Source organism: Aotus nancymaae, unplaced genomic scaffold, assembly GCF_030222135.1.
Source record: "Aotus nancymaae isolate 86718 unplaced genomic scaffold, 86718_ANA_hifiasm-v0.15.2.pri h1tg000002l, whole genome shotgun sequence".
Taxonomy (NCBI): domain Eukaryota; kingdom Metazoa; phylum Chordata; class Mammalia; order Primates; family Aotidae; genus Aotus; species Aotus nancymaae.
This window is the reverse complement of record NW_026988413.1, coordinates 4187415-4212707: the sequence shown is the minus strand read 5'-3', so window position 1 is coordinate 4212707 and position 25293 is coordinate 4187415. Positions and strand designations below refer to the sequence as shown.

The window sequence follows — 25293 nt, the reverse complement described above, 5'->3', positions numbered from 1 at the left end:
CTTTGTCTTGGGCTTTCAACTTAAATCTGACAAAAATCTCTGTATTCCTTTCACTTCCGCAGCCGGCGTGGAGGGAACACTAAACCACGTTTACTCTATTCGTACAAGTATCGTCGCTCATTTCCTTCTCTTCTCTCCGCAGTATTGGTGAGGTTTTCTAGAACAACAGCCAAGACCCAACATCTGTGTTAGTTTCTTTTTTCTCACGTCCTTTTCTATCATTTCCATTTCAAAGCAAAGCAAAGACTTCTATATTCACATTCCCCCAAGAGATCTTACGTTTTAAAATTTGTTCACTTCGTTTAAAATCTACGTAGGCAGCGTCTCCATTTGCGGGGCACTCCGGGACCCAGCAGCCACATCAGGAGGCCTCTCGGGTCTTGAGGTTTGGTTGGTGGCACTGCTGCATGTTGACAAGGACAGGAGTACAGGGAGAAAACAGTAAGTGTGACGAGAGCAGTAAAACAATTACTAAATAATTCATCGGAGAAAGAGCTTCCAGCTAGAGGATGTCGGAATGCTTTTAGATTCATAGAATGTTAGAGCAGAAAGAAGTTCCAAGATCCGCTAATCCAAATGTTTTCAAACTTGTTTTAAGCCACAGAGCCCCTTCTTCAAAAGGAAACTTACTGGGAGCCCAATATGGAAATCGCAGCTTCTCGGAGACTCTTGGGACTCACTTTGAAGATCTCTGATCCAGTTCCATTGCCACATTTTGCAGATTCAAGAAATGTGGGGGCAAAAAGGTTAACTAATAAGAAAAGTCTGCTTGAAGGAAATAAAACCTAATTGCACCAAGAGCCACAATGGAAGAGCACAGACAGTGCACGTGGCTTGTGTAAATAGATATTCGCAGGGCTTCGGTGCAAGATGCCCAGGACCGCAGCGCGATGCCTTCGGGAGCCAAGATGGGATGGAAAATCTGGGCAGGATCCACAAGGTAGCCAGGGCGCTGGCCTCTAAGGACGAGCAAGACTGGCTGACAGGAGGCTTTGCGTGTGCACCTGGAGGACAGAGGCCCCTCCTTATAAGTGACCTCCCTGGACTTTAAACATCTCACAAAATGTGGAGCCAGTTCTCAGGACAACGGCCCATTTCCCCGAGTGGCCAGCGGGCCCCTCGGAGAAGAGAGGATGGAAGCCTGGTGTGCAGGAATGCCAGAGGCTCATAACTAAGAAAAGTGTTAAGAACAGACCAGTTGTCATCGTGAGCAGGATTTCTGTCAAAGAATTCTCCTATGGTTGGGGCTTCTTATCTGGATGTTCCGCTAACCCTCACCAACCAACCATCTCACCACATGCCTATTCGTCCACGGAGCCCCAAGCAACAGAGTGAATGGATATTCATAGCTCCTTGATGAATTAAGAACAAGAAATCTAGATAAGAATGTAAATAATAACAATACTAGACACACCTACGGAGGGGTGAGGAGGGCATGGCACTGCCTAAGCGTTTTATGTGTGTTACTGTGTGACGCTCAGAACAGCTCTCTAAGATGAGTGGTGGTATTCTTCCCATGTCACAGACGAAGAAACTAAAGACCAGCTGATTCAAGTAACTTGCCCAAGTCCACTGAGCTAGCAAGCGGTGCAGCCAGCATGGAACACTCAGGTTGACTTTGACTTTATGATAAAGAAATAGACTTACTCAGTGAGCGAACGGAGCCCAGTGGGTAGAGGACAGAGTCTGTGAGCACAGTGCCTGGTTTCGGTGCTGGCGCTACCGCATACAGTTCAGCGCCTCAGTTGATTCCTCTGTGAAGCGGGGACGTAGTGCCTCTTCCATGGGCTATGCTAAGGAAGGAATGAGTTAGTGCATGTGAAGCCCTGGCACACGGTGGACGCGATGAGCAGGGCGGGATGGATAAGCGTTGCTGTTCTTGGTGGTGCTGTTGCCATTTCTGTTTTTACGGTGGTGCCACAGAGGAGGAGCAGGCAGAGGGGCATCACCGAGAAGACGTGGGGCTGAATCTTGAAGACTAAGTAGAGGTTTAGCAGGAAGGCTGGGAGTGAAGAGGGGCTGCTCAGGCAGAGAAAGGCACGGCCCCCACGCAGGAACAAGGAGTCCGAAAAGCTGGGCCGCGGGTGTGGTAGGTCAGGTCTACAGAGGTCTTGTATTTCACGCCACGGGTTTAAGCCGAAGCCTCTGGACAGTGGAAGTAACAGGAGGTCCCAATCAGAGGAGCGCCGCGTCAGAACTGTGTGTCAGCCCTCAGGCAGGAGAGTGGGGACAGCGCTGAGGACATTAGCACGGAGATGGGAGGTATTTAGTAGGCACCCTGAGAGAAGCTAGTGAGGAATCAGAGTGGGGGCTAAGAGAGGCCAGAGTGTGGGACGGCCTCCATTCAAAACACAGGATTTGCTTATGCTACATCCTTGAATCCTAAGAAAAAAGCAGGTGATTTCGTATCGTGAGCAGTGGCCACCAAGCGTCTGGAGCTTTATGGCTCAGCCCACCTGGTCATCCCCATTGCTTGTAGGAAGTGACATCACCCACCTTACAGAGAGCTGAGAAGGGAAGTCCTTGCCTTCAGGACACACACACAGCAGGTGGCGAGAGTGTGATGCTTCGCACACATCTCCACTCTGCTGTCACCCAGTGGACCAGCCGTCAGGGGCCAAAGCGGAGGGTGGGCAGAGACTACAGCCTCCATGCAGACTGAAGCATCAACAGGAAGCAGAAGCCAGCACGGTCTGACCCGCAGGGGCCTTTCCAGTCTCCTCCTCGAGACAGTGACCTTGCATAGAAGCCCCACAGGTATCTACGTACACAAGACCTGTGTCCAGGTCTGATCAGATGTGAAGGCCGAGGTGAACCCCCATGTCACCCATGATCACGGTGATGATGCAAAGGAGCCTGGGCTCCTCCACACGCCGTAAATTGTCCATGCAAGCACTGTCTATTCCCACGATAAGAACGCTGCTCGGATTTTAGAATTCCTCTTGTAAAACTTTTTACGTTCCAGACTCATAAGGAATATACTTTTTACTTCTTAGTATGCTTAATTGTTGACAGTGTTACCTAATCATGAATTTTATCATACCTTCATTACAAAACTTGATTTCAGTGATCTTGTGCATTTTTTAAAAAGCAAAGCTAACCTCTAACACAGGTAGCTGGCAGTTTTGAGGCTGTTTGAGAGAATGCACCACCGCCTCTGAACCAACTCCACCAAGTGTGTTACTTCCTAGGGAATTGTACCATCCTCGAATTATCCACTGTTCACCCTTTCGGCGACTATCGACTGGGGACTTGCTGGTAACAAGTCAATGTACATTTTCCTATGTGGGATGCAAATGTTGTACAAAATAGCTTCCTAAGTTCCGAGTACAGTTGAAGAGATGAGACATAACTGTATCACCGGAAATCAAATGAGAACTTAATTGCTTGGATCAAAAGTCATTGCAGAACTTGGAGTCACAATGTGGCAGATTGTGATCAGCGCTATGACAATCTGAGGGCCAGGATGATACCAGGAGCTGCGAGAAGTGTGCAGAGAAGGCCTGGAAGCGGGGCCAGAGACTCCATCCACATTCTAGCTGTGCCTCCGTTGGGGCAAAGGAAACAGCCAGTGAGCACCGCAGCCTTCCCCTGCGGCTTGCCTCATCTCACGAAACATGCTGCGTTCCTTCCTTCATACTGGGAATTCTGTGAATCGTGTGAAACACCTGAAAATGTCACTCTGGGGGCGTACAAGTGACGCTGTGAGTTCCATGCAGATAATTCCTAAAACCTAAGGCTTTTACGCATCAACTACAAGAGCTACGAGCTGCATTTGGAGAATGTACAGAGGACCTTTCTTCCTTTTTTTTTTTTTTAAATGATTGGGAAGGTTTCCCTTACTGAAAAGCCCTGCCATGAGCCCTGAGTGTCACTGGTAATTTCCAGAGCAAGAGGTTCCCTATGACTATAAAAAGTCAACGTGACACTGCCTCCCCATCATCTGTGAGCATGTAAAACAACCCATCCATTTCCACGGCCCCCGTCGAGCCATGCTCCTCAGACTGCTGCCTGGGAAATAGGATCACTTTCAAGTTCCCTGGACACATAAAATTGGATTGAAGCAAAACTAAATCCTGTGGGGCCGGGAGTGGAGGGAGGTGGGAGCAGCCTCAGTCCCAGGTTTGATGTCAGCGATAGCAAGGTTTCCCAATCAAACGGCAGCAAGTCCTGTCGGCAGTTTTGACTAGGAAATGCCGTCTTCAGAACAAATATTTTAATCATCCGCAGTAGTTCTGGTAGCTTGGCCAGCTCCCTGTTTATTAGTATGATAATATCACCTCAATGTATAAACTTTATGCATCAGGCATACATAATGCATGAACGGGCAAATAAAGAGATCTGGAGCCTGTTCACAGCGGGCCATGCCAATTATCTCGCTCAGCCAGAGCCTGCCTCTGCTCGCAGCTGTTCTTTGAAACCATTCATCAACGCTTAAGAGATACCGGTGGTGCCGGCCAGGCTGTTTGAATCGCCATTGTTTACATACTAGGAGTTTAGCTGCTGGTTGGAAATTATCTGTCACATAAACATCCTCTGAGGATACAGATGAGAGGAAGGGAGACAAGCACTGTCTTTGTGATTTTTTTTTTATTTATTCTGATGACTTTTTTCTTTTACAGTTTTGTGTCCTTTTTAATTACTTCGTTTTCATCTGGAATTGTCACATTTCTCCATCCAGTTGAGCAGGTGCAAATTAATGCTCTAAAATGACGGGGCTGGAAACCAGAGAGACAGAAATAAATATTTTCTGTCCACAAGTCTGTTGTGTAATTCAAAGCTTTTCTTTTGATAATCTGATTTTTTCTTTTTTTTTTTTTTTAGCCCTCTGGCTACAGGATCTTTACAGGGCAAAAAACCACCTTCTGTGTGGGTCGTGAATTCAGTTGCTTCCATTTGTTTATTTTCCCTTCCAGGAACAATATAAATTTTGGAAGTCAGATGTTGAACTTGAGCCAAAGTAGTATGTTACCGACCAAAGTTTTTAAAGGGCCAAATGTTGTTTTTAATGCGGTTATCTCTTTGTAAGCAAAGGCTGAGCTGATACCATCAGTTTTCTGCTGTCAGCAGGCGTGCCATTGTACATTTCGGTTTGAACATCGGGGCTGTTAATGCATGCTCCAAGGCTGTACCAGCCCTGAGGCAGGCTTATTTATCAAGGATGTAGGAAATATGAGGACCAGGCAGAGAGAATCCTAGTGAACATGTTTTTGCTGATGCATATGTTCACGTGAATTTGGGAGCATGCACAGAAGAGTGTGTCATTAGACATACGCATAGAGAATCAGATATCTAATATTTGACCTGACACAGGAAGGAACTCACAATGAAATATTATTGTATGCTTTCATTTAAAAGTGTATCCTAAATACAAAAACTAGCCAGGCATGGTGGCGCATGCCTGGAATCCCAGCTACTCGAGAGGTTGAGGTGGGAGAATCAGTTGAGCCCACGAGGCAGAGGTTGCAGTGAGCTCAGCTAGGGCCACTGTACTCCGGCCTGAGCAACAGAGTGAGACCTTGTCTTAAATAAATAAATATATAAATAAAAGCATTTCCTATGTTCAAGACTAGACATAAACGTAAAGATACCAGAAATATTGGCTGAGAAAGGACGGAAAGGCGATCCTGCGTTCTCAGCCTCTTTCCTTTCCTTTTTCCTCCCCTCAGACTTAGAACAGAACCTCTTTCTCAGTACAGGTGGACACCATCTCCTTCCATACTTTCCCATGACGTGGCAAATGCTGACGTTGCAAAGGCAGACTCTGATCATGGACTTCTCATCTCTGGAGGGTAGTATCCCCATCACAGAGAGTTGTGACGAGGTTGAGAGAATGTCCCTAAGAACGCAGTGCGGTGCGAGGCACGTAGTAGGAAAAAAATGTTGGCTGCTGTTGTTTTTGCTGAAGCCGCTGTTGCTGTTACTAAAAGTAGACTTTAGCAAGCCCGATTCTGCAGTTGAGATCCAGATGAGGAAAGCTGCTTGTAAGGTTTGTTCTTGGGTTCTTGCCGAGTTTAAAAGGAAGAAACTGAGGCCAACACAAGAAGATCCAATATGAAAGGTTTTTATTCAGGCTCCTGGGCGAGGTTCTGCGGTCCGACAGGAGGGGCCGGAGAAGTCGCAAGGACTCCTCTCAGACGTGGGGTTTTATAGGGAGTGAAGGAGCTCGATTGGTTTTGGGAGAGCAGGACTACTATTGGGTAAGGTTACAAGCCTTTGTTTGCATACAGGACTTGGCTGCTATTGGTTAGAATTACTCAGCTGCTATTGGCTAGAAAGACTCGGCTGCTATTGGCTAGAAAGACTCGGCTGCTATTGACTAGAATCACAAGACCCCCGCTTGCATACTGGATTCTTTAAGGGAAAGCCAGGCTGTGCGAGAATGGGAGAAGGGAACAACCCGAGCACGTCCGAGCTTTCGGAAAAAAGGCGGTGGGGGGATGTGAGTCTGAGCTCCCGGCGAGGCAACCGGCCTTACACTGCTTACCTGGAATCACAAAATAGCTGGTCTCCTGACCCCCTCTTTGCTTATAGGGGTCCCTGTGTAGACCTCTGAACCGTGGACACCATCTGGTGGTTGTACTGGCCACGTGGCATCAAAGCATATTTTCATGCAAGTCTGTCTTCCCTACAAAACTCTGAGCTTCCTAAGAGCAAATCCTTTGTCTATTTCTGTCTGTTTCCCCAGGACCTAGCACCATTCCTTGCACATATTGGAATTTCAGTACCTCTTTGTTGAATTACATGCAAAGTGAAAAGGAAACTGTGAATGTGAATTGTCAGAATAATAGCAGCTGAGTGGAGTCCTAAGGTTTAGCCACAAGAATCTGTGCCCAGACAACACAGGTGGATTGTCTTACAGGCATCAGAGACAAAAGAGGAAAAGCTTTCTATTGTATGAAACAATCGTTAAATAAGTTTTACTGACTAGACTTGCGTAAGATCATTTGGAAGAAAAGAAAAACAGGACCAATGTAAAACTTCAGGGGTAAGACCCTCACAAGTCTCCTTGGTGAAAGTATTCTCTGTTGTTTAAAATAGGTTTAAAGTTCTCCCTTTAATGGTACCAGCTCCCCCCAAATTCTGTGTACATTCTTCATGTGTTTGGCATGTCCTCTCTTCTCTAGAAATCTTAGGTAAATGCTGACACGGGTGTAGTCTGGCCGAAGTAGCACAGATTTTAAGTATCCGATTCCAAATCAGGATTCTGCTTCTGCTCTCCTTCTTAGGAGAAAACGTGTTTGGATTTAGATGTTCCTAAGTTATTTGCCAGTTTTCAGGGGCCATCACAGAAACCTTGAGGCCTGGGGTGGTCCTACAGTTCACATAGACAGTAACGGGCTTGCGTCCCCTGGGCTGGAGGAGAAGCCAGATACGCAGGCGGCCCGCGGAGCTGACCTCAGACCACCAGAGGGTCTGGTCTCAGGGCAGAGACCCATTAGACTGCCTGGAGTTAGGAATCCTCAGACGTAAAATTATACAGAGAGGCTGTTTTTCCACTTTTATTTAGTGGCCTTCTTAAATGTAATTTTATTCATGTTCTTTGTATTCCCCTAGTGTAAAGAAGTATTCTATATTAAAATATCGGCGAAGATGGCCTGTTTGTCATATGGCTTCATAAACAGAACATAATTCCTATCTTAGACATAGAGACTGCTATCCTTGGCACTTAGTGAAAAGGACACGGGAATCCAATGTATGAACAGCGAGACCGCAACCCGAATTAGAAAAAGCAGGACACCGAGAATGGTCTTGAGAGAACTCTCCTTAGCCTAATTTAAATCTGCTGCCTTGATATGTCATAGCCAATTATATACTTAGGAGGTCGTTCATTCATTAACCATTAATCTGTTCAGCAAACATTTTTATTCAACGCTGAGTCTGAGATTCACAATAGGGAGAGTGGATGAGACATGCGTTCATGGCCCGAGGATTTCAGCATGTGTTCGTCTTTCTGTCTGTCTGAGATGGGGTAGGCACATGGTCCCAGCAGCTCTGGTTTTAAAATTGCAACTCAGTTTGACAGTTGCTAGCATTGGTACTTATGGCACTTTCTTCAGTCACAAATTAGAAAGCACACAGGAGAAATACCTGCAGCAATGTGGTAAGAAACAATCAGCTTCTGGGTCGGGCGCGGTGGCTCACGCCTGTAATCTCAGCACTTTGGGAGGCCGAGGCAGGTGGATCATGAGGTCAAGAGATCGAGACCATCCTGGTCAACATGGTAAAACCCCATCTCTACTAAAAATACAAAAAATTAGCTGGGCATGGTGGCGCGTGCCCGTAATCCCAGCTACTCAGGAGGCTGAGGCAGGAGAATTGCCTGAACCCAGGAGGCGGAGGTTGCGGTGAGCCGAGATCACGCCATTGCACTCCAGCCCGGGTAACAAGAGCGAAACTCTGTCTCAAAAAAAAAAAAAAAAAAGAAAGAAACAATCAGCTTCTAAATAACATAAACGAGCAGCAATGCCATTAAGATGGACGAAGGATGAGAGAGGGCAGCTTGTAGTCAGGAAAACACACGAGAAATGCAAGTGTCGAACATGAAAAGATGTCCAGCTTTACTCAAAATTCCTAAACATTCAAACATTTACCCATTAGAGTGTTTTTAAAACCTTTTTTTTTTTTTTTTTGAGATGGAGTTTCGCTCTTGTTACCCAGGCTGGAGTGCAATGGTGCGATCTCGGCTCACCGCAACCTCCACCTCCTGGGTTCAGGCAATTCTCCTGCCTCAGCCTCCCGAGTAGCTGGGATTACGGGCACGTGCCACCATGCCCAGCTAATTTTTTGCATTTTTAGTAGAGACGGGGTTTCACCATGTTGACCAGGATGGTCTCGATCTCTTGACCTCGTGATCCACCCGCCTCGGCCTCCCAAAGTGCTGGGATTACAGGCGTGAGCCACCGCGCCCAGCCTAAAACCTTTTTTAAAGGTATAACCTAGACGTCCATACACTATCAGTTGGAGAGCAACTAGACGATATTTACTAAAACGTGAGCTGTTGTGACTTTCCGTGTAGACTGCATCATGGTTCCCAGAGTTTCACAGCCCCTCCCTGGATAAAGATCACCCTCCACCCCATGGCCTTGTGGCCTGTAGGGCCTCCGTGGAGATGCATACTTATCCCCGCTCTGCGGTGACCAGATTCAGCCATGGGATGCGTGTTGACCAACAGCGTGTGAGTGGGCATGAACTTCGCCATGTCCAGAACATTTTTTAGTTATGCAAAGTATTTTGGGTAATATTTCTTTTTTAATTTATTTTTTATTGAGGTAAAGTAGACATTACATGTAATTTACCAGCTTTACCATGAGAGTGGTAACAAATACATTTATATTCTTTCTCCGCCTTCATGGTTCGTTTCTGCAAGCCCCCTTGCTCATTTCCTTTTGTTGTGAGCTCAGCCTGCTTCAGATGAAGGCTGATCTTTCAGCCAGGATCCTGGAAAGAAGACGTGTCCTGGAGGAGAGCCTAGGAGAGCACAGCCGGGCTGTCGAGACCTGGTCACCAGGACCTGGTCACCAGGATGCAACGTCAGCAGAAAGTCAGCTTGCTTGTTTCACAGCATTGAGAGTCAGGAGTTCTGTGTTTGAAACCACAAGATTATTTCATGAATGCTGACTGTAAAACTTTTTTAAAACGGCATCTGCAGTGCTACGAAGCAGCTTAATGACAGATGCAGTCTTACCCACGTGCGAAGATATACGTAAGAGGGTTTTCAGGAATGCTATTTCATGATAGCAGAAAATGAAAGCAAACAGCCTAACTATCCATCAGTAGAGAATGCACTAAATACATTATATTTCCATACAGTGGGATGTGATGCATTTCTTCAAACATGAAGTTTTACAGCTTGTAAAACTTATTTACGTAATTGAATATTATAGTACTGAGCTTTCTGCCACTTGATGTTTTCACTCAGCCTTATACCCTTCGTATGGGTCTGTGTTGTTAGCTGTAGATCTACTGATTCATTTTGCATGCTGTATAATATTCTGCCACGTGAGTAACTGCGTTTCATTCATTTAATCTCCTGCTAATGAGTAGCTGGGTAATTTCCCACTTGTGACCTGTACATAGTTGCTGTTAGGAACAGTCTTCCACCTGCCTCCCTGTGCACAGGTGCAGAGGGTGCTCTGAGTTGTGTTCCCAGGAGTGGAGCCAGCACGTCAAACGCACGAGCAGCTTCAGATGTCACGGACATCACTAAGCTGTTCTCCAGAGTGTCTGTACCCACTTGCACCCCGACACACAGCTTCACCCTCTAGTAATGGCCAGACTAGATGTCGACTGTACAAAATATGTTACATTGAGACATGTTATATCATACTCTATATGGCATGTATATTATGAATACATAGCCATGTGGTAGAAATATCTTTTAATAGACAGGGAAATTATAAACATTAACTTCAAAATTATGGTCACTTCTGAAACGAGAGGACTGGGATTAGGGAGGGAACGCAAATGACATTGTAGCTGTTTGTTATGTCTTTTTATTTGTACTCAATGCTACCTATTTATTAGTGTTTTCCCCATATTCTTTTATTTTGTTTGATTTGCAGCTCTTTCATTTTTATTTGTAATTAATAATTGTGTGTATTTATGGGGTACGTGATGTTATTTTTATTTTTTTGCTTTGGGGCTCTTATTTTTATTTGTAATTAATAATTGCATATATTTATAGGGTACAACATGATGTCATATACATATATACACTGTGGAATGATTCAATCAGGCTAATTAACACATCTGTCGCCTCATACATTTATCATTCTTTGTGGTGAGAACGTTTAAAACTCCACTCTTTTAGCAATTTTGAAACATACAGTGCATTATTATTAATTACCTAGAGTCACCATGCTGCACAATAGACACCAAAACGTATTCCTCCCGCCTTGCTGAAACGGTGTACCCTCCGACCAACATCTCCCCTTTCCCCACCCGCCGCCCCCTCACTTCAGCCTCTGGTAACCATCTTTCTACCCTTCACTTCTATAAAATCAACATTTTCAGATTCCACATGAGTGAGATCATGTGACATTTCTCTTTCTGTGCCTGGCTTATTTCACCTAGCCTGATGTCTTCTAGATTCATCCATGTTGTCACAAATGACACAAGTCCCTTCGTCTCTAAGGCTGAGCAGTTCTCCATTGTGTAGATGTACCACACGGTTTAATCCATTCATCTGTTGATGGGCACGGAGGCGGTCTCCACATCTGGGCTGTCATGAATAGCGCTGCAGTAAACACGGAAGTGCGGACGGCTCTTCAACATCCTCATTTCAGGTCCTTTGGATCTGTACACAGCTGAGTCATAGGGAATCATAGGGAAATTCTATGTTTAGTTTTTTGAGGAACCACCATACTGTTTTACAAATAGCTTTGCTGATTTACATTTCCTCCTGCAGCGTGTAAGGCTTCCTTTTCTCCACCTCCTCACCCACACTTGTTAGCTTTCCTTTTTTTTTGATGATAGCCATTCTCGCAGGTGTGAGGTGATATCTTTTTGTGGTTTTAACTTGCATTTCCCCAGTGATTAGTGATGCTGAGCATTTTTCATGTATCTATTGCCTATTTGCATGTCTTCTTCTGACAAATGTCTCTACGGGTCGTTTGCCCATTTTTAATAGTTATGTTTTCTTGCTATTGGGTAGTTTGAATTCCTTGCATATCTTGGTTATTAGCCCCTTATGTGATATATGATTTGCAGATATTTTCAACACAATTCATGGAACGTCTTTTCACTCTATTAATTGCTTTCTTTGCTGTGTAGAAGTTTAGGATGATGCAGCCCATTTGCCAAGCTTTGCTTCTGTTACCTGTGCTTTTGAGGTTCAATCCAAGAATCGTTGCTCAGACCAATGTCGTGGAACTTTTTCCCTATGTTTTCTTCCAGTACTTTTACAATTTTAGATCTTACATTGAAGTCTTTAATCCATTTCTCGTTGATTATTGTTTAAGGAGTGAGATAAGAGTCTAGTTTCCTCCCTCTGCGTGTGAATAGCCAGCTTTTCCAACACCACTTATTGAAGAGACTATCCTTTTCCCAGTGTGTGTTCTTGGCATCTTTGTGAAAAAATAAATTAACTATAGATGCATTGGTTTATTTCTGGGCTGTCTATCCTATTCCATTGGTTAATGTGTCTGTTTTTATGTTAGTACTATGCTGTTTTGATTACTACATCTTTGTAATATGTTTTGAATTCAAATGGTGTGATGCCTCCTGTTTTATTCTTTTTGGTCAAGATTGCTCTGGCTATTTGGGGTCTTTGTGGTTCCATATGAATTTTAGAATTTTTCTGTGAAAAAATCAATTTCCTTCTGTTTCTGTGAAGAATGACTTTGAAATCTGGATAGAGATTGTGTTGAATCTACAAATTGCTTTGGGTAGTACGGACATTTTAACAGTATTAATTTTTCCAATCCATGAACAGGGGATATCTTTCCATTTATTTGTGTCATTTTCAAGTTTCTTCCATCAACTTTTATAGTATTCGGTATACAGATTTTTACCCCCTTGGTTGACTTTACTCCTAACTATCTTTTTTAATGCCATTGTAAATGGGATTGTTTTCCTAATATACTTTTAGACAGTTCATAGTTAGCACATAGAAATACTGCTGATTTTTGTGTTGCATTTTGTAACGTACAGCTTTACTGAATTTGTTTATCACTTCTAACACTCCTTTGGTGCAATCCTTATGGATTTCTCTAAAAAATTATGTCATCAGCAAACACAAAAATTCACTTCTTCCTTTACCTTTTGGATGACTTTTGTTTATTTTGTTTTCTTGCCTAACTGTTCTTGCTAAGACTTCCAGGACTATGTTGAATAGAAGGGGTGAGAGTGGGCATCCTTGTCTTGTTCCTGATCTTAGAGGAAAAGCTTTCAGCCCCACCATGGAATATGATGTTAGCTATGGGTTTGGTGTAGATGGCTTTTATTGTGTTGAGGAACATTCCTTCTATACCTACTTGTTGACAGCATTTGTCATGAAAGGATGTTGAAGCATTTGTCAAATACTTTTTCTGTATCTATTACAAGGATTGCATGGCTTTGTCCCTCATTTTGTTAATACGGTGAATCACATTTACTGATTTGTGTATGTTGAACCATGCTTGCATCCCAGAGCTGAATCTCACTTGATCATGATGAATGATCCTTTTTTAAAAAAAATTGTTGGCCAGGCACGGTGGCTCACACCTGTAATCCCAGCACTTTGGGAGGCCGAGATGGACAGGTCACTAGGTCAAGAAATTGAGACGATCCTGACCAACATAGTGAAACGCTGTCTCTACTAAAAATACAAAAATTAGCTGGGCATGGTGGTACGCACCTCTAATCCCAGCTACTCGGAGGCTGAAGCAGGAGAATCCCTTGAACCTGGGAGATGGAGGTTACAGTGAGCCAGGATCATGCCACTGCACTCCAGCCTGGCAACAAAGCGAGACTCCATCTCAAAAAAAAAAAAAAAAGTTTATTTCCATAGGTTTTTGAGGAACAGGTGGTATTTAGTTACATGAGCAAGTTCTTTAGTGGTGATTTCTGAGATGTTGGTGCACCCATCACCCAAGCAGTATACACTGCACCCAATTTGTAGTCTTTTATCCCTCACCCCCTCCCACCCTTTTCTCCAAGTCCCCAAAGTCCATCAGCTTAGCTCCCACTTATGAGTGAGAACATATGATGTTTGGTTTTCCAATGCATGATCCTTTTAATGTACCATTGAATATGATTTGCCAGTATCTTGTTGAGGATTACTGCATCTATTTTCATGAGGAATATTAGACTGTAGTTGGCGTTTTTGGTGTGGGTAGGGGAGTTTGGTAGTGTCTTTGGCTTTGGTATCAGGGTAATGCTGGCCTCAGAAAAGGAGTTTGGAAGTATTCCTTCCCCTTCTATTTTTTTGGAAGAGTTTGAGAAGGACTGGTATTAGTTTTTCTGTAAATGTTGGTAGAATTCAGCAGTGAAACCATCAGGTCTTGGGGTTTTCTTTGATAGGAGACTTTTTATTATTGATTTGATCTTCTTACTCATTATCGATCTCTTCAGCTTCTTCACAGTTCTGTCTTAGTAGATTACATGTTCGTAGGGATGCATCCATTTCTTCTTGCTTATCCACTTTGTTGCCATGTGATTGTTCACAGCGGTCTCTTACAATCCTTTGTACTTCTGTGGTATCAGCTGTAACATCTCTTTCATTTCTGATTTTATTTGTCTTCTCCCTCTTTTCTTAGTCTGGCTAAATTTTTGTCAATTTTCTTTAGCCTTTCGAAAAACAAACTTTAAAAAACTAACTTAAAAATAGAGCAATACGGTGTAATGTTAAGATTTTATAAAGCTTGCAGATCTATACATGCAATCATTTTCATGCTATCTTTGTCTATGTTTAAAATAATTGTTATGTGTGAATATGACCATGTATGTGCAGACAAAAATTTAAGGGCATTTTAGCAACATTAAGCTACTTCTGGGAAGTGGGGATGAAACAGATCACTGTTACTTTATTCCTTTCTTTAGGGTTTGAAGTTTTTTAAGAAACATATATCAAGTTTATGAGTTAAAAGATGAAAAGGGACTCATTCAGGCTCGGTAGCTTTTTTATTGTGTGGATGAGACAAAAGACTTAAAACTATCTACACCTGTGGTTCTTTTCCTCTGTAAAATATGGTTAGAAATATCTACTTTGCAGAGCTGCTGTGAGGATTAGATTATAAATTATTCATAAAAAAATCTAACAACAGGATGCCTTTTACATAGTAGGCACTAAATAAATAATAATTTACATTATTAATAAGAACATAGAAGATGTTCTGTTTGCAAGTTTACTCACCTTGAATTGAGCCAAGAAAACAGATACAGATTCTTTATTTTTCAGTAACTGATCCATTCCTCCACTTGAGTTCCCCATGGGGGGAGAATGGATCCTAGAGCCAAGAAACTTAGTTTGATTCAATAATTTAAACTGGTATTTAAGTCTCTTTTGGAAAGTGCTGCTTCTTTGGGTGTAAATATGTGGACTTTCAGATCATTATTCCCTCACTGGGTAGAGGATACCATACTTAGCAAATAAAAATTTAAGATACTCATTTACATTTGAATGTTAGGTAAACAACAAATAATTCTTTCATAGTATGTCCCAAATACTGCATGGGACACACTTATTGTTTATCTGAGCACCACATGGAACCAGGTACCCTGCATACCAGTTGGCAGCCCCCTCTGTGGGTGAACGGAGGGGGCACCACGCTGGGGAAAAGGCCCTGGAGTCCGTGTGCATGGGATCGAGTCTGGATCCAGTCCCTGGGCAGCAGATAGGACTCCGTGCTGATGTCCGTGGCCAGCATGACCCACAGTCAGTGTGTCTCAGCTCAGGGACCTGTGGACCGGCACTGGCCAGACCTTCTGCCTCACCTCTCAAGGGTAGAGGACTCCTTGCACTTCTGCCACATGCTCGTTGGGCCCTGAACTAGGGTGTCCACTCTGGGGCCTCTGCAGTGGGGCCCTGAAGCCCTCAGCATGGTGGGATCCATAGCAGATTCCCTGGCTCTAAGTCAGTTGTCAGATGGCCGCTCAGACGTGTGTGGAGAGTTTTGATGATGACCTGAGAAATACTGAACTCCAGCCATCCCTCTGCCAAAGTTAGTGTGCATCCTTCGGCTTTCCTGTGGCTACCCCTTATGAGTCCCTGGCATCCTGGGTCCTTAGCCTGAAGCGGAGCACAAGCAGCAGCCCTGGCCACGGTGTTGCCGCAGCACATCTGTCTCCCTCGGACCACCCACCTCCCACCTCCTCTTTCTCCATGCATCTTCCCACAATCCCCCTGAGCCAAATCCTCCCTCTCCTCCCTCTCCTGCCTCTCCTCCCTCTTCTCCCTCTCCTCCCTCTCCTGCCTCTCTTCCCTCTCCTCCCTCTCCTGCCTCTCCTCCCTCTCCTGCCTCTCCTCCCGCCTCTCCTCCCTCTCCTGCCTCTCCTCCCGCCTCTCCTCCCTCTCCTGCCTCTCCTCCCGCCTCTCCTCCCTCTCCTCCCGCCTCTCCTCCCTCTCCTGCCTCTCCTCCCGCCTCTCCTCCCTCTCCTGCCTCTCCTGCCTCTCCTCCCTCTCCTGCCTCTCCTGCCTCTCTTCCCTCTCCTCCCTCTTCTCCCTCTTCTCCCTCTCCTCCCTCTCCTGCCTCTCTTCCCTCTCCTCCCTCTCCTGCCTCTCTTCCCTCTCCTCCCTCTCCTGCCTCTCCTCCCTCTCCTCCCTCTCCTGCCTCTCCTCCCTCTCCTGCCTCTCCTCCCGCCTCTCCTCCCTCTCCTGCCTCTCCTCCCGCCTCTCCTCCCTCTCCTGCCTCTCCTCCCGCCTCTCCTCCCTCTCCTGCCTCTCCTCCCGCCTCTCCTCCCTCTCCTGCCTCTCCTCCCGCCTCTCCTCCCTCTCCTGCTCTCCTCCCTCTCCTGCTCTCCTCCCGCCTCTCCTCCCTCTCCTGCCTCTCCTGCCTCTCTTCCCTCTCCTCCCTCTCCTGCCTCTCCTCCCGCCTCTCCTCCCTCTCCTGCTCTCCTCCCTCTCCTGCTCTCCTCCCGCCTCTCCTCCCTCTCCTGCCTCTCCTGCCTCTCTTCCCTCTCCTCCCTCTCCTCCCTCTCCTGCCTCTCCTGCCTCTCCTCCCACCTCTCCTCCCTCTCCTGCCTCTCCTCCCGCCTCTCCTCCCTCTCCTGCCTCTCCTCCCGCCTCTCCTCCCTCTCCTGCTCTCCTCCCGCCTCTCCTCCCTCTCCTGCTCTCCTCCCGCCTCTCCTCCCTCTCCTGCCTCTCCTCCCTCTCCTGCCTCACCTCCCTCTCATGCCTCTCCTTCCTCTCCTGCCTCTCCTCCCTCTCCTGCCTCTCCTCCCTCTCCTGCCTCTCCTCCCTCTCCTGCCTCTCCTCCCTCTCCTGCCTCTCCTCCCGCCTCTCCTCCCTCTCCTGCTCTCCTCCCGCCTCTCCTCCCTCTCCTGCCTCTCCTCCCTCTCCTGCCTCTCCTCCCTCTCCTGCCTCTCCTCCCTCTCCTGCCTCTCCTCCCTCTCCTGCCTCTCCTCCCTCTCCTCCCGCCTCTCCTCCCTCTCCTCCCTCTCCTGCCTCACCTCCCTCTCCTGCCTCTCCTCCCTCTCCTGCCTCTCCTCCCGCCTCTCCTCCCTCTCCTGCCTCACCTCCCTCTCCTGCCTCTCCTCCCTCTCCTGCCTCACCTCCCTCTCCTGCCTCTCCTCCCTCTCCTGCCTCACCTCCCTCTCCTCCCTCTCCTGCCTCACCTCCCTCTCCTGCCTCTCCTCCCTCTCCTGCCTCTCCTCCCTCTCCTGCCTCTCCTCCCTCTCCTGCCTCTCTTCCCTCTCCTCCCTCTCCTGCCTCTCTTCCCTCTCCTCCCTCTCCTGCCTCTCCTCCCTCTCCTGCCTCACCTCCCTCTCCTGCCTCACCTCCCTCTCCTGCCTCACCTCCCTCTCCTGCCTCTCCTCCCTCTCCTGCCTCTCCTCCCGCCTCTCCTCCCTCTCCTGCCTCTCCTCCCGCCTCTCCTCCCTCTCCTGCCTCTCCTGCCTCACCTCCCTCTCCTGCCTCTCCTCCCTCTCCTGCCTCTCCTCCCTCTCCTGCCTCACCTCCCTCTCCTGCCTCACCTCCCTCTCCTGCCTCTCCTCCCTCTCCTGCCTCTCCTCCCTCTCCTGCCTCTCCTCCCTCTCCTGCCTCTCCTCCCTCTCCTGCCTCTCCTCCCTCTCCTGCCTCTCCTCCCTCTCCTCCCTCTCCTGCCTCTCCTGCCTCTCCTCCCGCCTCTCCTCCCTCTCCTGCCTCTCCTCCCACCTCTCCTCCCTCTCCTGCCTCTCCTCCCTCTCCTGCCTCTCCTCCCTCTCCTCACCCTCTGCAGAGGGTGAGTGCAGAGGGCTGTGGCTGAGGTGAGGTTGGAAAAGTCACAGGCCTGCCTCTTAATATGTTTTCAAAAAGATATCGAAACTAATTCAGAGCGCGTTTTTTCTTTCTGGACTCTCCTTTTGCTAAGAAGAATAGAGAAGTCAGCCACAGAGAAGACAGATCGGGGTCACCTGGTCCTGAGCTGGACCTTCCTTCTCACACCTCAGGGATGCAGCATATCTGCAGCTGGGAAGCTGCTGGCTAGTGAACTATAGTTTGACATTTTGAATATATTTCTGTTACATGAATAAGTTTTTACCAGGTGTTATGAGAGGCCATTGGATGGAGTGACATCCTTCCTGGAGGGGCCTGTGGACTTAGCACTGAGGCCTGAGTGATTTATAAGAACCCATGAAGCCATCCTGGAATATGTGTCTGCAAGTTAAAAATGAGGTTACGAGGATATAAGCCAAATGTGATGCTTCACAGAATGATGTTTTATGGCAATGCAATAATCTGAAAATATGGACTTCAAGTTGGGTGTGTTGTAATTAACCAGGTGCAGGGGTGGGGAGCTGCGCCCTGGCCCCCTGCCGGCCTGGCCTCCGCGTCCCATTGATTACTCTCCCATGAAGTCGGGTTCCCAGGCTGCACACAGCTATCTGCATGGTGTAAGGAAAGCTTGTTTTCTTTTTTGTTGTTGTTCTCAATTAAACTAATGACTTCACTTTTGTTTTCTTCCTGGCCATTCTCCACCCAACGCAGGTCCTGGCGTTCCTACGGTGACGGTGCACAACACAACGGATAAGAAAAGTAAGTGCCCTTTTTCTTCTTAAATCTTCCCGAGACTCAGGAGAACGGAAGCAAAACACTCTATGAGATCAGCTGGCCCACATTTTCCTACTCAGAGACAGAGAGGTGCGTCGTGTCCTAGCAGTTCAGAGCAGGTCTGCTGATCACCAGCATCTACTAAATACCGTGAAAGCCAAGCTGCGTGGCCCAGCCAGAGGGCCCCACACCCCTTCACAAGTGCTGAGCCCGGAGGGTCATTCCAGGGCTACCCAGGTCATTGCCTGACATCCTCTGAATGGAGCCAAACACTAGGTGACTGAACAGCCAGCTTGAAAGGCATTGTAACCTGATGAGTCCATCCCCCCTGAGAACCTGCCATGTGGAGCCAAGAGTCGAGGGGATGCGTGGAGGCTCGTCTGTCTTAGTGGGTCTGGGGGCTTCATGGCATGGAGGGTCTCTGCATCCACGCTGCACAAGATGTCAGAGAAACTTATTCTGCCATTGGTAAAATGGTAGGGAAGGCTTTTTCAGGACTGCGGTGATAGGGAGGGAGATTCGGGCTCAACTTCTAATACAGCAAGGCCCCGTGGGGGTAGCCAGCAAGCAGAGTGAGGGGTCCTCAGTGGTGGGGGATTTGGCTCAGCTGACCTAACAAGATTCTTGCTGAAGGCAGGACAAGGACTTGGGCTCAAAGGTGGAGGACGAGGAACTTGATCAGTTACTGAGAGTGATCAGATATCAGGGGTGGGGACTTCTTGCTAGAACTGGGCAATGAAGGCCAAAGACAGGACAGGGTCAAGCTGAAACCTGGTCAAGAAGAGGACTCAAGGAGCCTCACGCTGTTTGGTCAAGGAGAGAGTCGTCTTTCTTTGTAAGACTTCCCAGGGTCTCTTGAGGTGGCGTGTTTGCTCGAAGGGCCCCACGCAGGTCGCCACAGGCACATCCGTGTTTATGCAAGGGATTTAAACTGCTGTGTGCAGCAGGAGGCAGACACGCAGCACAGCTGGGAAGCAGCGATAACTCGCCCCCGGTCCCTCCCTTCCCAGGCCTCCCACTGTCGTAACCCAAAGCAGCCTGTGGCCTCCTTTCCCCGAGAGTCCCTCCCACTCCCTTTGACATCCGGGACCCCCTGCCCTGGCAGGAGGGCAAACCTCATGGCCAGGGTCCGCAGTTCCCCTGCGTCTGGGGGTAGAAGTGAGTCCGCGTCTCTAGTGAACACGGAGAATAGTGGCTCCCTGATTCCATTCTCCGTGGCGGTGCTTCAAGCACTGGGAGAACTGGGGAGGCGGACGTGCTGGAAGGGAAAACCCAAACGTGTTTAGACACTGTGAAGTAGTTAAAGTGGGCCAAAGTGAGCAAATAGATTTGTTTAAAGAGACAGCACTTAGCCAATAATCCCAAATAATGATGATCGTCTGCCAAGCTATCAAATCATTACTAGAAATTCAAAACCAAAGCATAATCATAAAACCAGAAATAAATAGATTTTAAAGCCCCCCAAAAGCACCATAAAGTGGATGTCAGAATGGATTAAAACAGTAAGAATGGCCGTTGGAGGGACCCGGTGCTGGGAAGAAGCGGGATGGGCTTCCTGTCCTCCTCCCCAGAGGAGGGGCTGGTTTTCCCAGTGAAGAGGTTCACCTGCCCCCAGACCCCTCTCCAGCCTCACCTTCGAGGTTTGGGAATCTGGGCCATTTGTGCAATGGGGGCAGGATCCCTGGAAGGATGTTGGGAGTTGCCTGGGTCTCCCCATCTCCCCACTGCATCCACCCACCCTCCACCCACTCTACAGGGCGGGGGGCTGTGAAGAGCTCCAGGAGGCCACAGAGGCGAGGCTAGAACTTCCACCAAGGCCTGGGGTCAGTGGAGTCTGACAGATACTCCAGCATGACAGTGAATCTTAAAGTACCCATGCTGGACCTCTTTAAGTGGAATTTTCCCTGAAAAAATGCAGATATTGGACAGAACCTCAACTGTGACATCATCTTTTTTTCCTTAAGAAAATGTGCATTTTTCATTTTGAGTGTTTGGTAAATTTAGAGGAGTCCATAGACACCTTTCTGATATTTTGAGGTTTCTTCCTTCTTAAAAATTGATGGTCTGATAGAAATTTGATATGGCATCCAGTGTGGCTCACAGCTTTGCAGCCTCCCAGGTCAGCTGTTACCCGAGGGCTCTGTGAGATGCCATCATCACTGGGGACCCTGGAAGTGGGGACACAGGACTCTATGCACTGTTTGTGCAACTTCCTAGGAATCATCTATAATTATTTCAAATTTAAAAGTTTTTTGTAATCTGCAGGCTAATAAAAAATACAAAACTCTCTCTCGGCTTTGGAAAATACAATATAGTAGTATATGGCTCTTCTTCTTAAAAAGGCATTCACTTAAATGCTTTTAACTTGCTTCTTTTGGGGAAGCTGTTATTAATCTATTCAGGTTCAAAGGTGAATGTAGTCCCTACTTTTGGGAAATGCATTTGGACTTAGCCACTTCCAGCCTGGATGTGATCAGTCCTTGGGGCGCCCAAAGTCTCCCACCCGCTGGATCAAGTGATCATAATTTGTGATTTGTATGTTACATTCAGACTTCATGGCTTGTGGGGGGCCAGGACGACTTTCCTGAACACCTGCTTTTCCCCCATGCCTGAAATCCCCACATTGCATGCCCATCCCTCAGGGTTGGCACAGCATAGCTGCACACATGGCTTTGGGTCAACGTGGGAACTAAGAGCTGAGCGTGGCAGGCCTTGGTAGAGTGTCAAGCCAGCCCTCTGAGTTCTAGCCTCCAGGGATTTGCCGTGGAAGGTGTGTGGGGTTTTTTCAGTGTGCTTACCTTTTGATGTGTTTGATGTCCTCTTGCGGCGCTTCACAGCCCATCTCCAACCCAGCTGCATCCTCCCCAAACAAAATGCCCTGTCTTTGTTGTTGTGTCTGTCAAACTGGTGCATCCTGGGTGACAAGGCAGGTGCCTGGTGCCTTCAGGCCCCCAGTTCCAGTAGCGTCTTGTTCACGGCGTGGCTGGACCACATCAGTGCCTGCTCACAGCCTCTGCAGCATGAGGTTTGTGGGTGGACGTGCATCTCAGGCAGGTAACAAAGCCACTGGCAGGCCAGCACTGCACGCACCAGCCTTCAGGCCTTAGGCAGGCTTGAGATCAGTTGTCCTCTTTCACGATTGAAAAGGCCGCTGGAAAACTTCCAGGAGCAACACAGAGGCGAGCGGTGAATCACCCCATCCCTGCCGATGCCCGTTTCATCCGAACGCTCCGCCGGCTCACAGGCTCACAGTTCTGCGTCGTCAGGATTCTGCCAAACCCCGCAGCACCTGGACTCGTTCCACTGGATGCTTCATCATGAACGTCGCAGACTACCGTGTCCTGAGCAGGGGGCCAGAGAAAGGCTGGAGGTCACCAGGAGCCATGGTAGTAACAACAGTGGCCGCAGCCAGCATTTTTCAAGCCCTTGCTCTGGGCTGGGTGCTGCGGCAAATTCTTTACGTATTTTAACTCATTTATTTTATCCTCACCAAAGCCTGCGAGGCAGGAACTGCCACTATCCCCACTTGTCAGCTAAGGAAGCTGAGGCACAGCAGCTTAGGTGATTGGGCCACATGCACGCAGCTAGAAAGCAAAAGCAGTGGACATGCATCTCAGACCCAAGCAGTGCGGCTCCAACAGAGCCTTTTCTTCCAGACAGTCACTGCACGGTGCTGCTCAGCCACCGGCCACCACACGGTCTGAAGGACAACTGCAGATCCAGAGTGACACCCCGCCCGCGCGCCCATTGAGATGATGAGGCTGGGAGGCGGAAGCGGCCACAGCTGCAGCTCCTTCTCAGGCACCTTCTCCCCCGCACACCATCCCCTCGAGGCCCATTGGAGCCAGCTCTGGGGTGAGCACCGCACCTTCTCCTGCTCTGCGAAGCCTTCCACATCACAGGGAATGATGCTCCTCAGGCCCTGATGCTCTTAAATCTGTGGGGGCCCCGTGGAATCAAGGGCTCTGCTTCCTGTAGCAGCGCAGCCTCCATGCTCAGGCTGGGGTCACACTCCGTGGACTGGGAGAGCTGAGTCCTTGAACGTCACCCTCTACTGCCAGCCTCTTAGCCCCCCAGGCGGCAGCCCTTGGCTGGCCATCTGTTACTCTGTTTCTAATGTAATTGTAGCAGCAGTCCTGGGCTCTGCACACAGCACCAGGCCCCTTTTGCACCAACCCTATGAGGCTAACCAATTAATCCAAGATCCACAGAAAACCTCAGGTTGAGGCCTAGACTCGTCTTATTGACTTCGAAGCAAGCGCCCTTGACCGTGGGCTGGGGACTGATACCAGGTGCCTGACAAGGGGTGGGAAAGGCAGCCACAGACCCCAGGATCTCCTGGCCTTCGCGTCACTGTCACCTGGGAAATGCGCTCCGCTCACAGCAGCAGCCTCTGTGACCGCCGAGCTGCTGGTCAAGAATCAGCCATGGCTGACAGCAGCCCTGGTGACATCGAGGCAGGCCCAGCGCAGGCATTTGCACCTCACCCGTATAGTGTGCAGGGTGTGCAAAGCCCCAGCACTTCCAACCACCCTGTGGGCCTGAGCCAGAAAAGCAGGGCCCATAGCCTGCAGCTGGGCAGGGCCAGGCAGGAAGTCTCGGGGAGCCGGCTCCTGAGCCCTCTGTGGGACACGGTGACCAGCAGCCCAGATGTGGCCCACGTTCTGTTACAGTGCAGAGCCTTGGAGCTGCGCGTCAGCTCACGAGGGGGGCCCTGGAAGGCTGGGACCTGACTACATCACGTGATCTCCTTCCAGCCCTGCTGTGAAAGCTGAAATTACTGTTTCACAATTCTCTGTCCTTTCTCCTCCTCTCCCCTGCTGACCCCAAAACCACCCTGGGAATATTTGACTTTTTTCCTCTTTAGAAAATCTTCTGTACAAACAGCGCCTGTGGGCTGTTCACAGATGTGACTCTGAATTATTTAAAAGCTGTTTCCTTAAGAAAGTAATTATGGTTGGGACCAACCTATACTCATTTAGTGCCTGGGTATTCAAACAACTTAGGTATTGGGATAAAAAAACAATAAAATCATAGTGAACATGTTGTGGGCTTTAATGTAAATATGAAAGGGAGGCCCACTTAGAGACATAGATGCCAACTCAGCGTGTGAGCATTGAAGTTGCCACGTGGCTTGCAATGCGGCCACACAGCCTTGCAGAGAAAGCGTGCGTGTGGCAAGGCTGAAGCCGGCTGTGCCCCACGGTGTCCTGCAAGTGCGCGTGGGAGCTTGGGATCACTAGGTGGCCTGGTTCCCACTCCTTTATGGCTTCGACAGTTAGGTTTCTCTCCCTCCTACTCTGTTCATTTGGGTTTTTATAAGAAAGCAAAACCATCCCCTACCACCAGTGGTGCCCAGGTGGGTCCGTGAAGCGACGCCAGACACAGCAGGCTTCCAGCCTCTGTTCTTGCACCAGTGATGCTGGGAGCACCCCTGCCCCGCCCACCTTCTCCCTGAGGGACCCCCTCCTAGACTGCCAGGGCTGTGCCCACAGCTCCCCTTCCATCAAGCACAGGGCGCACACATATGGAGAGACGTCGGGAGCATGGCATATGGAGGACCCACCTGTCACCGTCACGCTACTTACCAAGTGGCCACCATCCTGCAGGTCCCAGAGGAGCACTGGCAGACGTTCCTCTCTAAAAGCTTCTGGTGGCATGCATCAAGTGGATGGAAGGGCCCAAGGCTGCAGGCCGGGGGGCTGCTGGGGGCCGTGGTGGAGAGGATGAGGGTCTGGACCAGCAGGGAGGGGCGGCCAATGAGAGGCTGTCTCTGCAGGCCCTGCAGGGAGAGATGCAACTGGAAAGGGGCGGAAGAGCTGAGGTCTTGATCCAGTCCAGGGCGATGTGGCGCTTGTGGAGGGTAGCGAAGCATTGTGCCAAATCCGACAGCCTGCTGCCCTCAAAACCTGCGCCTTGTCAGTCCCAAGAGAGAAGGAGCAGCCCCCCTGCCGGGGGCCTCCTTGGGTGCAGCAGCAGGCGTCTGGGTGGGCATCTGAAGAGAAGGTCCTCGTGCCTCTCCCCCTGCAGGCCAGCTGGGCAGAGCCCTGGCTCTTAGAAACAGTGGCCAGGACACAGCTGGCAGCTGCCCCCTCACAGCCATGGGGCTGCCACGGAGGCTGGGGCTGTCCAGCAAATGCACAAACAGGTTTCAGACCTGGAGATAAAAGCCAGCCCTTTCCTGCAGAGCATATGGGGCAGAGGGAAAAAAGAACCAAGAAAGATTAACAATATAAAAAGATGAAGGAAAGTAACATTGAAAGAAAGAAAGAGCCTGTCATTTCGAAACCAGACTGTCTTAACACAGCTGCGCCGGGCAAGTTTGTACCTGAGACCCACGGCTTTCGAATATTTTAAGGAGCAGTTTGGTGGCCAAAGAGACAAAGTCTCGTTATGAAGCGGCCTTTCTGAGAGGAGACCTTGCCAAGTCCTTGAGGACAGAGGGAACTGGGCCATCATTCCTCAAGTGCTTTTGCCCATGAGTTCCTAAGGGAATTTTGAAGAACCATGTAGCCCCTACACATTTTTAAGTTGTCACCTAAAGTTTTTCCTCATTAATTTAAAGCTATACAGAATATTTTTAGCATATTGTATTTTATTTTAAAATAAAATTATTACATAAT

The 25293-nt window shown here is 48.4% G+C and overlaps 1 protein-coding gene across 5 annotated transcripts in view; it reads left to right on the top strand.

Moving 5' to 3' along the window:
* Positions 1-25293, top strand: part of DPP6 (dipeptidyl peptidase like 6) — a 1138230-nt gene that overhangs the window by 1080392 nt on the left and 32545 nt on the right. For all 5 annotated transcript variants that reach the window (XM_064368693.1, XM_064368763.1, XM_064368675.1 and 2 more), the window contains exon 17: positions 18608-18655. In XM_064368693.1, coding sequence (XP_064224763.1) covers positions 18608-18655 — 48 coding nt within the window. The remainder of the gene's footprint in view (positions 1-18607; positions 18656-25293) is intronic.